This window comes from Mustela nigripes, chromosome 4 (genome assembly GCF_022355385.1).
Source record: "Mustela nigripes isolate SB6536 chromosome 4, MUSNIG.SB6536, whole genome shotgun sequence".
NCBI lineage: Eukaryota > Metazoa > Chordata > Mammalia > Carnivora > Mustelidae > Mustela > Mustela nigripes.
In genome coordinates, this window is record NC_081560.1 from 169,778,104 (window position 1) to 169,793,542 (window position 15,439).

Consider the following 15,439-nt stretch of genomic DNA (forward strand, 5'->3'; position numbering starts at 1 on the left):
AGCACACCTGCTGCCCCAAAGCCTATCTTTTAAGCATTTCTTCTGTGTACAGAGCGTGCAGTCCGCACTAAGCCCGCTGAGCTGCGGAAGGTACACTCCAGCCCCTGGGGGCCCCCAGCTGGCTGGCTGCACTAAATCCAGAGCTGAACAAGCCTGCAGATGGGGCTCCCGCAGACAGGTGCTTGTGATGCACAAAAGGGACGGCAGGTGGCGCTGCATCACTCCATATGAATCTTCCAGGCCAGGTGGGTGAGGGAACTGGGAAATAACTTGTGTTAATTGGGTCTCCCTCTTTCCCAGTTTAGCCCTAATGTGCTACAGAAAGCAGCTGATGTTTGTGAAGCTGAACATTGTGTGTGTGTGTGTGTGTGTGTGTGTGTCCACCAAATTAAATATTGTTTGTGCATTACATGGCTGTTTGTCTGAAATGTTAAAAATCTGCTAGAAGAAGTAAAAGTAGTTCAAAGGATGAGATCCTGAAACAGAGTTCCTGAAACTTCAAAGTGCATAAAGATTATGCTAATCTGTTCAAGGCAGATGATGACCCACACCTCTAGAAATTCCAAGAGAGCAGGTCTGGGATGAGGTCTAGGACACTATATTTTTATCGTGTAATTCTGGGGCACGTGACTCATAAAGCCACACTTTACAAAACTTGGGTTTGACATTTGCTGGACCAAATGATAATCACGTGAAAAGTTGCAAAGCTGTGTAGGTTTTTAAGAAAACCATCATTTTACCCTAAGATAGGAACAGAAAGACATCTCTGCAAATGGCACCTATGTACAGAAGTAGTTGGGAAGATTCGGGAAGAACTAGAAAATCTGTCTCTCTCTTTTTTTCTTTTTTAAACCTCCCATTCTGCAAATTTGCACAGTTTTCAGTGACTTTTTTCTGCAAGACTGGCTGAGATGGAGTAGTTTTCTGAGCAGAAATCTGCATGCCCTCTAAATTCTATCCTCTGCTCCACCAGCTGAAGGGAACACCGGCTGCACCGCATGTCTCGTTAGTTTGCAAACTCGAAGAGCACAGTAAATCCTATCCCCAAGGACTTTCCAACTGTCAGGCTACAACAGATTACCCAGCCTCTCAGTGAGAACGGCTGGCCCACTCCTGGCAACGTTAGAGCAGACACATCATCTCCATTTGTTTCTGATGACCTTCCAAACCCGCATTAAAAAAACAAAAACAAAACTCTCTGATTTGAGATCAAATCTCCTTTCCGACCTGGAGAGCAGAGGGAGAGGGAATGCCATCAAGTCAGGCAACGGGGGAGAAATCCAGGCAAAGAGGAGGGGTACTGGAGAGAGAAGCAGAGCCCGGGCTTGGAAACTGAGCTAAGAGTTGCTGCTGCGAACCCCCTATGTAGAAACACATGCGCTACTTTGGGATGGTGGAGAAGCAAGCTTTACTAGCTGACAGATCACAGCATATTCTGCTTGAAGGAACCTGAGAAACAAGATGAGGGCTCCCCATATGACAGGAGAGAAAACCTAGGCTCAGAGAAATGGAGTGAGTTGGCCAGGAGTTCAGGCCAGTATCTGCATGTAACCACTCCTAACCCAGTCCAATGTGTTTGTTCTACAAAACATACACCCCTCCCCCACCAGCTCCGGACCCAGAACCTGGGACCGTAGCACCAAAAACTGCCATGATCCCCTTCAGGTTTGAGATGTGGGGGAATGTTAATCAAGCATGGTCTTGTTTGGACGTCCTCTGAGCGTAAAATAGAGTCAAAGAGAAAGTCCTTCCATCTTTGCTTTCTCTGTCCCAAAGACATTCCTGCTACAGGGGAGGCATCAGGCGAGGCAGAGTCTTGCTTCGATAGAATTAGTACAAAACAGTTAATTCTTATGCCTAAAGTCAGGCTTGCAGAGGGGTTCCATTATAGGAGGTATGCTTGTCCAAACACTGAACCCAGGATGAGCCTAACAAAATTAGAACCAGAACATAAAAAATTCCCCTTACAAAGCATGTGCCACTAAGGGGAAAGTCAAACTGCTGAGCCACTCAACGAGGCTAATGAGGAGGGGGAGAAAAAAAAAAAAAAAAAAGAAAGTAAAAAGTGAAGCTTATTTCTTTTAGAAGTCCTGGCTTCAGCAACCTTTGATCTCTCTGCTGTTTTCCTTTCCAGGGTTGAGTAAACCCAGCAGAGGGTCAGGGTAGGGAGCTAGCCCTCAAGGGATACGATCATGTCTTGGGGTGAGGATGAACCCAAAGGGGCAGCCGGGAGGCCAAGGTGTGGGTGATCTATGGGAGGACCCGAGAAACGGAGACCGGGAAGCTGCGGCATTTCAAATCCGCATTCACATGTGGTTAGAGTGCGGTCGACGTTTCATACATACACAAGATATGGACTAAAATTATTGTGATTCTTCAGGAGAGCCGCTCTCAAACAAAAATCCTCCCCTTACTGAATAAGACAGGGAAAATGAGAGGCTGCTGGGTCGGTGGCCATTCCCAGCCAAGGTCCCGGCATCTGTGTTCTAAGTTAGTTTTGCTACCAATGACCAACGTTTGTGATGTATTTCTGAGAGATTTCCTGACCATTCCTTAGTAAGGAAGATTACTCCTTAGTAAGAGAGAACTCCAGAAAGTCCATGCAGGACAGCCTGGAGAGGGGGGGGGGAGACTGCCACTGAGTCAGGAGAAAGGAAGCCTATGAAATGTGCCTTGAACCTATGTAGTTGCTCCTGCTCCTTTGGGACAATCTGCAAGGGAGTGGAGGGGACAAGGTGCATCACTGACAGCATGGACAGTGACCTCGGGGATCAAAGGCTGGTGCTCCAGAGACGGAAAGACCTGAGTCTGACGCCTGGCTTTGCCAGATAGCAGGTCTGAAATTTCAAATACATTATTCAAGCTCTCTGGCCCCTGCTGTTCTTTATAAAGTAGGGTTTCTAATAGTGCCGACTTCCTCAGGTTGTCCTGAGAAGTGAGATCAGACATGCAAAGGGCTTGCTTAGCACAAGGCTCGGTGCATAGTAATTGCTTAATAAACTTAAGCTGAAAAGAGGCAGGAAGCGTGCGTGTGCTGACTGGGAATCTTGTAAAACTTCACTTAAACCCAGAGAAGAGAGGGAGCGTTTCTTCAAAGCACCTCTGTCGTGAGTGTGTGGGAGAGAAAGATCGAGAATCACGGATACTACAGGAATCCTCAGGAATGAACAATCACCGGGGGAATCCCTACGTAGTCTTGTCCTCCCACTGGACCACAGCAGCTTAAGAAAAAAGGATTCTAGTTGGTATGTTCTGTGATCAGTTCAGTGGGCAAGAGGCAGGTAGGAGGCATGGAATCCTGCCCAGTCTTAACGCTCTTGGTCTAGAATTTAGAATTAATTCGGACAAGGCCATTCGTAAAAGGAACTACTTCCATTTTAGAAGTCCAGCTCCTTATCCATTACATCACTCGGGCTCTACGTAGCTACTTTCGTTTTAAAGCAAAGCACTTCTGTAGCAACCTAAACACGTCGCAAGCCTGTCTGGGGACACCCACACACCTGCCACCGGAGGCATTCGTGGTGCACATTTGCCTGACACAGAACTTAGGAGCTGTTGTGACCTCATCAGACTTAGCACACCTCCACATTCCTCCATGGGACAGATGCTTCAACACTTCCAGGAACTACTTCTCAGCGCAGCTCTTTCCCTCGCCTGACACCGCCTTCCCTCTAAGACTGAACAGCACAGATAAGAGCCCAGGAAACACCTTTAGAAAGAAGCAAAAGTCTAAAAGCAAAAGTTACAGCAGGACATATCATGGGAGGAGGAGAACAATCAGATGGGTAGAAATTCCATCACTCACGCTAATTCTCAATGTACTGGATTAAGCCATATGTGGGAATTGTTTTTAAATGTTTCTGACTTAAAAAAAAATTTAAAAAAGGTGAAAAACATATGCAATCCAAGAGCTCGGCCCAGCCACCAGCCGCCAGTCGCCAGCCACAGGGGGTATGGGCTCAGAGGCGCCTAGAAAAGGCACAGTAAGTCCAATGAGAACAAGTTGCAGCAACACAAATGCTAGGATTATTCAAGCTCTGCTCCCTGATTTTCCTTCTACTTTCTCCCACTCGGCTCTCTTATCTTCCCTCCCCATCTCCTTAAAGGTAACTGGTGAGCTGCTTCTAGACCTGAAACACTGAGTTATACTTTCAAAGGACACGATATTTGAAATATGTCATAAACCAACAACAGCAATAACATACAAGTTACATGTAAGTACAGGACGGCGCTGTCAGAGCCCAGACTGTTGTCCACCTGCACCGTCACTCGGAAGATGCCCACGTTGTGATAGACGTGTTTGATCCCGTCTTCCATGGAGCTGAGGTTGACGTAAGACACCGCAATGCCATCACCGAAGTCCACTTGGATGAGTGTCCTCTGGACGTCACCCTGAAAAACAGCCCAGTGTCAGAGGAGGGGAGTCGGTCAGCTGGCCGCCTCTGTGCCAGGGGCTGGGGCTCGTCCCGCTCCCTGGCTCGGGGCTCGTGGCGGACTCTGGCTCCCTCCTGCAGCTGGGAGCATCTGTCTGCATTAGACAGAATCCCTGTGACATTGCCTGGCAGACCGGAGCTTACCAAGATGGATGTTCTCCAAATCGGAAGGGCATCCACCACCAAAAGTTTCAAGATTTGGAAAACTAAGTGTTTGACAATCAGCTCTAATTTAAGAGGCAATTTCTCTGAGGGATCTGTTTATACTCTTATCCCCAGGAGTAAAAGGTGTACACACACAGCTTTAAAGATTCAGCCTACCCTCATGGTTTTGGACCTGTTCCCAGGTTTTCAGGACCCTTGAGTCCCCCGTCTCATTCATGGTTCCCTAGTCATGTTAGAGGAAGGTTAAAAGACACCTTGTCTCACCTGAGCTCAGTGCTATTATTATTTAAGATAATGATGGTTAATTCTTTTACACTTCGGTATTTTGTGCTAGAAAAATGGTTGTCATTTTATTCTTCATAGAATCTTAGCTGGGAGAGAAAAACAGGCCACATTTGTCCACTTTACAGGTAGGGATGCTGACGTTAAGGAAGATTTAATTACCTGTTCAAGGTTAACACAGCTAGTTAGGGGCAGACCTAGGATTTGAACCCATCTCGTGGACCTGCATTTCATTCATTAGAGGGGGAGAAAGCACAGCTCCCCTCTGGGCTTGAGTCCAGGGCATCAATAACAAGTCACACGACTTCATCCAAGTCATTCAGCCTCCTTGGGTCTCAGTTACCTCATCTATGAAATGGGCACAATAATACCTTACTCTCTTCACTCAAAGGGTTGTTACAAGACATGTGAGTTGATGAATCCTCCGTAAAATTTTGGACCAAATCAACGACTGTCAGAACCACACAGCTGTGAAGGATGTGCAATCCCCATTTTATAGCTGGATCAGAATCATATAGATCTAAATTTCCCAGTGGGAGGCAAGGAGAGAGAGGATAAAGATCTGCTTGCTAAAATCCCAGACCTGTAAGAAAACACTTTGGGAATAATAGTAGAGATTCTTAAGGAACAAAGTGTCTTAAACCCAACTGACAAAAACCAGCTTTCGTCCCATGCAGCCTGTCCTTTGTCAAGTTTTCTTGTTTGTTTTGTTAGCTTTTCCCATTTTTAGGGGAAAAAAACTTAAAAAAAAAAAACCCAAAACCCAAAAAACAAACAAAACAACCAAAAAACAAAACAAAACAAAAAACCAACTTTACAAAAACCACATACACACTAAAACCCTTTGAACTAAAAAAAAAAAAAAAAAAAAAATTTCGATTAACTAAGGTTCATATGGTATCATATTTTTTGAAAAGGCCAAGTTTAAAATGCTGACATTTAAAAGATTAATTCACAGGGAAAGGAAAAGCAGTTCAAATCCTATGAATCTCTGTGACCTACTCTTCTGATCTATGCCCAGCCAAGCATAGTGCGGGGGGCACGCGGCAGGGCAGCACACGGCAGGGCAGCTAACTCTCACGGAAGACATGAGCAAGAACTCTCCCCTCCTGTGGGAAAAAGAAACTCCACTCGGAACTACAAGACAAATGATCCACAAGCCTAGACACAGCGCAATTACTTCAATTCCCTTCGCTAATAAATATAAATGTCAACCATTCTTGCTGACTTGTCCTTCATTGGCACCAATCAGACTGGTCAATTTCTCGGTGCGGTTTCTGGTCAGTTCTCAGGTTTTCGGGATTTTCAGCGGAGGGGCTGCCAGCCAGTCTTAGGTATGGGCACAGAGAAAGGAACCACCTTAAAATCCACTCACATCATCTGGGACAAGTGTCTGAGGAAAACATCCGGAATAGTTAGGGTTAACTGGGTTAACCATGAAAGAAAACAGCAATATAAATTCTGAGAAAGACTGGGAGTGAGGAGTGAAGGGGAAGGAAAAAGAGGGAGAGAGGGGGGGAGGGGAGGGAGGGAGGAACTGAGGGAGGAAAAGAGGCAGGACGGAGGGAAAATAGGGAGGAAGAAAGAGAGTGAGGAGAGAGGGAGGGAAGAGCACTGAGGGAGAGAGAGACTGACAGAAAAAAGAGAGATTTAGGGTTCTTCGTGGCGACAGAGTGGGCCTCAGGTAAGGCTCTCCATTGGCAAGAGCACAGAGGAGAGACAACATCTCAGCTGATTCTACCTCAGTCCCCACAAGTGACAGCAGCTACCCACACACCTGAGAAAAGTCTGACTCGGGCCGTCCTTGCTGGAGTCTCCCGGCCTTGCCCTTTCTGTCGTATTCACCGTTCTGCTTTTGTGGGCCTTTGGACATGGACCTCTTCCAACGACTGAAAACTCCTCTCAAGGTCTGTCTGGATGTCCACTGTCCGTCATGCCAGTCTTTTGGCCTGAAAGTGTTCCTCAGTATCCACTCATGACAGTGTTCCCCATGTACGGAACAGGTGGAAGAAGGGAGCCACAGTGTTGGGACGCCCGGGTCAGTAGGGCTGCCTTCACAGAGGAGTGATGCTTTTAGGATACTCCGTCCAGTATGAGGAAGATCTCTCTAACTCTCACTCTCACTCTCCCTGATGTGAGTGCAGGCCCCTGAGCTTGGTCCTCCATACCAAGGGCACCAAGGGGCCAAGGCAGCAGATTTCATCCCTGCTGCTGTGAAGCTTTGCCCACTCAAGTGGAACATACTAGATGCCATGCTTTTGCCTTCAGAGGCTCTCAGGTGCTTCATAAACCTAACACGGCTGTCAATGCATCTCTTTGGGGCTCATCAGTCATAGTCCTCTGACTTCCTTGGGCTGAAATTGCCATCCGAGACTGGAATGCCAAAACTCCCTTCAGAAAGTAAGAAACAGAGCAAAGGCAAGACAGCCTAGTCCTAGCTCACCACAATTAGGCACACTTGCCCTGCTTTAACTGGCTTTCCCGTCATTCATCCATTCAACCAACCACCCAACCAGCAGATATTTATTGAGTGTCTACCTTGTGACACGCGTGGCATGGGAAAAGGATGGTAAGTAAATCATAACAAACAAAGCAAAACAGATGTGGTCTGAGCATAGACTATTAAATGAGACAGATGAAATAATCACAGATAAATAAAAAGTTTTTACAGGGGATGATATGAAAGAAAGTACACATTGTTGTAAGTTGTACTGTAGGGAGAGGTAGCGAGCTAAAAATCTGATCTGTTTGAGAACTTCAGGGAAATCTTCCGAGAAGTTGTATCTGAGCCAAGATGACCTTAAGGAAAGAAATAACTTAACCAAACAAAGGATAGGAGTGAGCAAGATGGAGGTAAGGAGTCCAGGCAATGGTGACAGAGGGAATCAACTGTGCAAGGACACTGTGGCAGTTAGTGAGTAGTACAGTCATAAGAAGCCAAAGCTAAAGACACAGTAGGAACATGTTATAAAACTAGACTGAAGGGGAGAAAAATGACATTTTAGGAATTGTGGCTGAGTTTCTGATTTTTATTTTTTTCCTAAGAGTAGTGAGAAGTGGGCGCCTGGGTGGCTCAGTGGGTTAAAGCCTCTGCCTTCGGCTCAGGTCATGATCTCAGGGTCCTGGGATCGAGTCCCGCACTGGGCTCTCTGCTCTGTAGGAAGCCTGCTTCCTCCTTTCTCTCTCTCTCTCTGCCTGCCTCTCTGCCTACTTGTGATCTGTCTGTCAAATAAATAGATAAAATCATAAAAAAAAAAAAAAAAGAATAGTGAGAAGCTCCTAAAGTGTTTTAAGCGGAGGTTTAGCAGAAGATGGAATTTTGATGTTTTTAATTCAAAAAGATCACTCTGGTTACAATATGGAGGGTGAATTGGAAGGAGGCCCAACTATTCTGGGAAGTTAATTAGAGGGTAGCTCAGGGTAGGTGATGGTAGATTGAAATATGAGCTGCAACAGGAAATTACATGTACCTTCCTGTCAAAATTAACTCCCATAGTTTATTGGTTTTGAAACCAATGAATCTCAGATTTTGATATCAGCACCTCTTGTAGAAATTAAAAGAAAAAAAAATGCACTGATGCCCAGCTACTGCCCAAGAGTCCCCTCTTGACTCAAGCCCTTTGGGGAAGATGCTCGGTTGGTTTGCTGCGGTCTGGGAAGGTTCCGAGCGGATGCTGGGCTGCACCAAAGGTTAAGGCCCTTGGGATTGGATTGTTGAATATGAGCTTGTCTCATCATTTAGTCCACCTGAAGATGAGAACAGCCCACTACAAGCTAATGCCATTCTCATTCCACTATGGAATGGGGGCGATCATTTCCCAGGATGTTTTAGGATTCTCAGTGTGAAAGGTGCATCAGTAAAAGCCAGCAATAAAAGAACTTTTTTTTAGAGCGACCAATACACAACTACAAACAATCATTCTATAATGCACATCGTCAAGATTCGGTAACTTCTGCAGGAAAACCAGTTGCTGGATAACACACAAGTAGTTTATATAAAGTCCTAAGTGCTGAGATGCGTCCTTCCCGGTTGCGCCCTCAGTACCTAACCCAGTGCCTGCAGGCCTCTCTTGTCCCTTCTGTACCTTTTGAATACTGTGCCTTGTTCCTTGAAGTGCTTTCTTCTGTATTATCTCAGTTGGCTGTGAGGACTCCAAGGGAGACAGCAAGGGCAGAAGTGCTCTGATCGGTTCCCCCAGGAGAACTGGGCGCTGGCAGGTTAAGTAAGATGCCTGCCGTCCCCCCACGCATGAGACCAAAGCAAGGGTTTAAGATGATCTGGGGTTTAACTTTATCCATGCAGCGCACTCCTCGGTGAGCTTCTTTAATTGAAAGTTACTTGTGATGCCTTTCAGGGTTACAGGAAGGTGATGACAAAGGTGAGGGATCGCTTTCTTTCCTTGTTAGACTCCATCCCCGGCTTTGACTCTTTCTCCCTCTGACAACAGCTTTGCTGAGAAGTAGAAAGATGGATTGGCGGGAATGGCGTACTGCATTCCCACGCCTTCCCTCTGGTGAAGCGGTATTGTGTTCAAGCCGTAAAGAAGACAGAGAGTACGGGGAACAATAGGTATTCATAATTCAGTAGTCAGGAAAATGCACCATATAATTGAGAGTTGCTTCCATTTAGTAAATCACAAGTCATCAGTCCTGAATGGCCCCTGGGCTGGCAACTATCTAGCCTACCATATAACATTTTTTAGATCTACTGCTCTTTTGTCACCTGCTCTGATACAAATACAGAACTGAGAATATTAGCTCCAAAGATGTGCCCAAGAAAAGCCCAAAAGCCCCCTGAAATCCAAGGGCATTGCTGACTTTGGTAATAGAAAAACAAATATATCAAATGGCCACTGAGGAGCCAAGATTAACCTGAGGAATGGAAGGTGTATGAACCTATCAGTTCCTGCAACATGGCTTGAGAGAAAAGTGGGAAGACAAACGCTATAGTAACTCAACGCTGACAGCCTCATCCAAAAGTGAGACTCTGAGACACGCCTGAAGGCATTATGGACTCAATGCAGACAGAAACCGGGCTCATATGTCAGAGCCTGGCCCCTGCTAAGCTCAGACTTGCCTCAGGCTTCACTGGAACTCAGTCTTGAAAGTGATCTTAAAGTTCATGTACCAAAAACGACATTGTAGAGAACTGACTTTAGTTCGACCCTTTTTTTTTTTTTTGTCAAAAACAAAAACAAAAACAAAGACGCAGTGGATAACAGTATATGTACTGTATGTGTGAGTCTGTATGAGCATAAAGGTGTTGGCAAATAGAACCCAGTCTGATAACACTGATTCCCCTGGGGCAGGGGTGAAGTGAAGTGAGGGGCAGAGAGAGACGAGCCTTGGGGATTAAAGGAGGGGAGGAGCAAGTGAAGGGAAGTAGCGAGTTCGCCAGATTTAAAAGGGGGAGGGGTGGAGTAGGGTATAACACAAGCGACAACGCAAAACACAAATTCTATTTCTACCATTACTGTAAATTAATATTTAAATATTGATTAAGTATATGAGAAGTAACCAGAAGGTAACACAGATTGACAACAGATTGATGATGGAAGACGACCAACTTTGGTCTTAGATTTCTGTTCTTTTTAATGCTCTTCTGACCACTCAGTAAGATAAAAAAATGATAAAGCAGCATTGGATGACAGGAAATTAGATATTTCAGCCTTTTGAAAAAAGATCTTATGGGGCGCCTGGGTGGCTCAGTGGGTTAAAGCCTCTGCCTTCGGCTCCGGTCATGAGCCCAGGGTCCTGGGATGGAGCCCCTCATCGAGCTCTCTGCTCAGCAGGGAGCCTTCTTCCTCCTCTCCCTCTCTCTGCCTGCCTCTTTGCCTACTTGTGATCTCTGTCTGTCAAATAAATAAATAAAATTTAAAAATATATATTTTATATATATATATATATATTTTTTTTTTTTTTTTTTTTGACAGAGAGAGACACAGTGAGAGAGGGAACAGAAGCAGCAGGAGTGGGAGAGCGATAAACAGACTTCCTGTTGAGCAGGAAGCCCAATGTGGGGCTCCATCCCAGGACCCTGGGATCATGACCTGAGTCAAAAGCAGACATTTAATGACTGAGCCACCCAGGCGCCCCAGCCTTTTCTTTTTGAGGCTAAGAATATTTAGTAGAGTGGGGAGCACAAAGTAACAGTAATCTACCTGTGCTTTGCCTATTCTGGGTAGGTCTAGTTAGACTCAGGTTAGTCGAATCTCGACAAGAAAGAGGAAAAGATATGACTGTGGTACAATGAGTTTTCAAAGAAGAGATTTCGTCACCTGGTAGAAGTTCATGGGGAGAAATGCTAACCCACCTTGTGTTAATTCAATAAGAGTGAACAATGGTATATGACTTCTAATATAAAGTATGCAAGTAAGATTGGTCTAGAACATCTCCTGGTGGTCACTAAGAGAAAAGAGAACATTTCTTGAGAATTTCCTGTGGTAGAAATAATAACTACCCTCTATATAGTAGATCTCATTTAATCTTCATCCCTAAAAGACTGCTAAAATTTGCTTAGAGTCACAAGACTAGTTTGAACCAAACCCTTCTTAACTCCAAGGTCAGCACTCCCACTATTTTACTGTGCTCCTTCCTGGTAGGTGCTTGTGAAGAATGGATTCACTCACACATGAAACCAGAAAGCTATTGTAAGCTTTAGCTAAAACCCTTTAGAGGAATGCCAACATGGATCAAATTCTCCATTAAGTGGCGATATAAGAGGAGCCTGGTGTAATATGCCAGGCTTTATAAAAACACTATGGAAGCTGCAAAGCCTGTCTGGGGAGACCCTGCCAATGTGAATATTCAACCAATAATGAAAGGACTCTAAACAAAAATCAGCTGCTGTAACTGGGTCGAGCCTTCCCTTTTATAAGGATAAACTGAGTCCTTCCAGCACAGACAACACCAGTCTATGGCAAAAGGTAGTTGCAAATGCTCTATGTCCTGTTCCCAAGCAAGTCTTGGTTCTCTCTGGCATCCTTTTCGAGAGGTGCTACCATTGCTGAAAGCTGAGGTTGCCTCACTACATCAGCTGGGAAAGTATTTCATGAGTATTTGGTTCAGGTCATGCTTCATGGGTTTCTCTTCAGCTTCATGAGCTCTGGACATAATCCCAGGACAGGAAAATATTGGCATAATTGCAGATTACAGAGTCCGCTTCTCCCCTATTCAGAGATGGTTATCTAGAGCATAAGTACCTCTCTGAAGATGCTGACCCCCGAGCCTCTTGCAAGAAATGGCAGCGGTGGGCGTGGAGGAAGGGCATTCACACCGGTGAGGGCAGTGTGAGCATGGGGTTTTCCATTTCACCAGAGAACTCCGGTCTGACAAGGTCAGTAATGCCAGAAGACCAGATTATGGACCCACTAAACTGTTTGCCTGGATACATATTTCACCTTCTCTTGGAAGACATGCAGATGGGTGACCCCTTCCTTGAAGACTCCGCGCCTTGGGACTTGCCTCGCGAAATATCCAAATACTTGAGGATCTAATACTCAGACCAAGAATTTCCAATTGTAACATCACAAAATGGTTTAATCCTTCACTTGCAAATGAGCCACAGCACCATGTGTTTGAATGAACATCAAATTTCCACATTCCCTTTTTATGTCTTCTGTACTGGATGTCTGGCTTAGAATGGAACAGAATACCATAAGGCTGAAGAGACATTTGGCTTGTGTAAGCAGATAAATAACCATAAGCCAAGCCCTCTTTACTCCATCTAGACATTGTGGTAGAAAGGGGTCAGAACCTTGACCCATTATGTTTTGAAAACACTTTTTAGGGAATAAAGGACATTACTGTACTGTTACCACTACATAGTGGCCTTAGGAATTAGCTCAGCAGCCTTGGGTAGGAAAACAATGGCGCACCAAATAATAAAAATCATAAAGATGTTTTTGACCAACTTTAAAAATCACTCTAAAAGTAAAACATTCAGGTATGTAATACGAACAAAATTTGATTTTTTTTTTTAAGTGGGAAGATGCCTTTAGGAATAAGCCTAGGCGATGGGTTTTTCCTAGTAGTAAAATATGTAATAGAAATATGTTAGCTCAATTAGAAGAAAGAAAAAAAGAGAGAGAGAGAGAAAGTCATGGAAAATATCCAAAGAGAATGTAGGAAATACATAAAATGAGGAAAAAGAAAATCCAAATTGCTCATAATCCTACCACTCAGGGAGATCAACCTTAGGTTGGTAAATGCCACGCTAACCAATGAGAAGCACATGGGGGCACACACACACACACACACACAACACCCCCACTGGAATCATTATTCTGTTTTATGTTATGCTTTCAAAATCTCTAGCTAGCTTTTAAAACTTCCATATCTAGCATCGCTTGCTAGACTTAACCAAGTCATAAGATCTTATCTATGAAATGGATATATGATTTCTTGCCCTGGATGTTACTTCATCACTTTTCCAAATTACTAGGCTCTGAGAGATCTCAGGGACATTGCAGACCTCTACAGGGGCACTAGAGTGCAGGTGTCCTACAGACGTCAGGCAGTAACCCGGGAGTTACACGCCCTTTGAAATGCAATTCATATTTCAAGCTCAATTTTATTACTTACAAAGAGAGGCGGAATGATCATGATCCCAATCATCAAACCCAAGGGAGGCGACCAGCTACTTTTATAATTCTATTACTCTTGCTTTGGGCAGTATTGAAGATCCACTCACATTCCAGGCTCCCTTCAGGCAGCTAAAATAATCTCAGCTCTCAGGGGAAGAGGTAGAGCTTATTTGAGTGCTGTCCGCCATGGGGTGGAGACTTTTCCATTGCACATGGATCTGGGTCATGCTAAGGAGAGCTGATAAGGCTTGAGTCATGGAACAGGCAAAGTGCAAAGCCAGAAACCTGAGAAGTCACACACTTGCCAAACCTGTATGGTCGTGTGAAGTTCTTACATGCAGGGGTGGTGACCACCCAAGGAGATGAAATGGGGCACCACTGTTGAGGGGCCTAAAGCAGATAGGCTGCGAGACTCAAAATCCATTTGAAGACTATTGCCCACGTGAAGACGATGACCCCAGTCGTTGGGACGTGCCCTGAACTGAAACTCTTGATAATGAGCCAGGGTCCTCTCCTTGCTTATCAAGGCAGAACAAGGTTCTTGGCAAATTCCGGTTCCCTGAAACTCTAAAGAAGAGCGACACCCCAACATTTGTGGGCCAGAACTGAAGAAAAGTGGAGCCTTAGGAAGAGTGGCTAACTAAGCCAACCTGAACTTCAGATGCGAGGCCTCTGGCTAAAGACGACCTATATTGCCCGCCTCATTTCCCTCTTTTCCTTTGTAACTCGAAGCAGCAAGGGAGAAGAAATGAAGTGGCTCAATTACCTTGCTCGAGTCAAAGAGAATAAAGCTGAGTGGGAGTACGGAATAATACATGAGAAAGCCTCTTAAGTCTCCATGGCTCATTGAAATCAGCTCCTGTTCCTTTGTGTGGAAGGAGAAAACAGCCCAGGCTTCGGAGTCAGATCTGGGCTGGCTTGGAAAACGGATACCTGCCTGGACTTAATAGCGCCTGCGAACTCTTTGTGCCGTTTCTAAAAGCCCCAATCTTTCCCCAGATGAAAAAGTAGGTCAAATTCTTTTATGAATTCAACAAATGAGGGTCTCACTGCAAATTGTATCGAGAGTCATCTTCTCCACCATCCGACGGCTGGCAGCATCCTGCAATATTTATGAAGTGTTATTACATTGTGGTTACATTTATGCTGCCATAAGTCTTTCAATGTATGTGAAATTACAGATCATTGAAATCCATTTAATGAGGACACAGCCTTCACATTTTGGAGTTGGATCTCACCGAAGAAGTTATAATCATGAATTTTCCTTATTAACTTCCAGTCTTTGTATGTAAATTGAAGTATTAAGACAATGAGATACAGATCAAAGTTTTAATTTTAGTCCCTTGCCTCAGATTTAATTTAAAAGTCTTAAATTATGCAGCGAATTGCATCTCTTTATTCTTACAGCTGTTTAAAACAGATTTAATTATCTTCTGTAACATGCAGACACTACTTCTGCCTAGCAGTCCTCTCAAATGAATGTCTTCCAAATCGGTTTTGTTGAGTTCTTAAGACTGATTAGGCCCTTTGCCATCCATCCCGTGCCTTCAGGTTCTCACACAGGATTTCGCCAGGAAGCCGAGTTATCACACTGAAAGTCTATAGGCTCATTAGGTGCTCATTAGTGGTCCAGAGAACATTCATCTTAAGCAAGTCTCCAGAGAGGTATCATCTCTCATTGGATACCTGGATCTCAGTGCAAAATACTTTTGATTGGCCTCCTAAAATTCAGATGTATTTGAAATGTTTGGCTAGTTAGATTTACCTTTATGGAGACTTCCTCTCCCCTCATGATTGGTTTCTGGATCAACTGTTCTTTGCCCTCAAGGAAACGGTGATGCCTAATTGTAATGTGTGTGTCTGTGTGTGTAGGTGTGTTCTTGGGTCAACCACAATGAGGGAGTCTGGGATGGAAGAAATATTGTTTGCTTTGCCTTGTTGCTTCTGATGAGGGTTCCCTCATTTAGTACATTA

At 44.6% G+C, this 15,439-nt stretch overlaps 1 protein-coding gene across 5 annotated transcripts in view; it reads right to left on the reverse strand.

Annotated features, from left to right (window-relative positions):
- The window catches only part of SORCS1 (sortilin related VPS10 domain containing receptor 1), a 503,535-nt gene that overhangs the window by 44,608 nt on the left and 443,488 nt on the right, over positions 1 to 15,439 (reverse strand). For all 5 annotated transcript variants that reach the window (XM_059398525.1, XM_059398524.1, XM_059398527.1 and 2 more), the window contains exon 19: positions 4,206 to 4,392. In XM_059398525.1, coding sequence (XP_059254508.1) covers positions 4,206 to 4,392 — 187 coding nt within the window. The remainder of the gene's footprint in view (positions 1 to 4,205; positions 4,393 to 15,439) is intronic.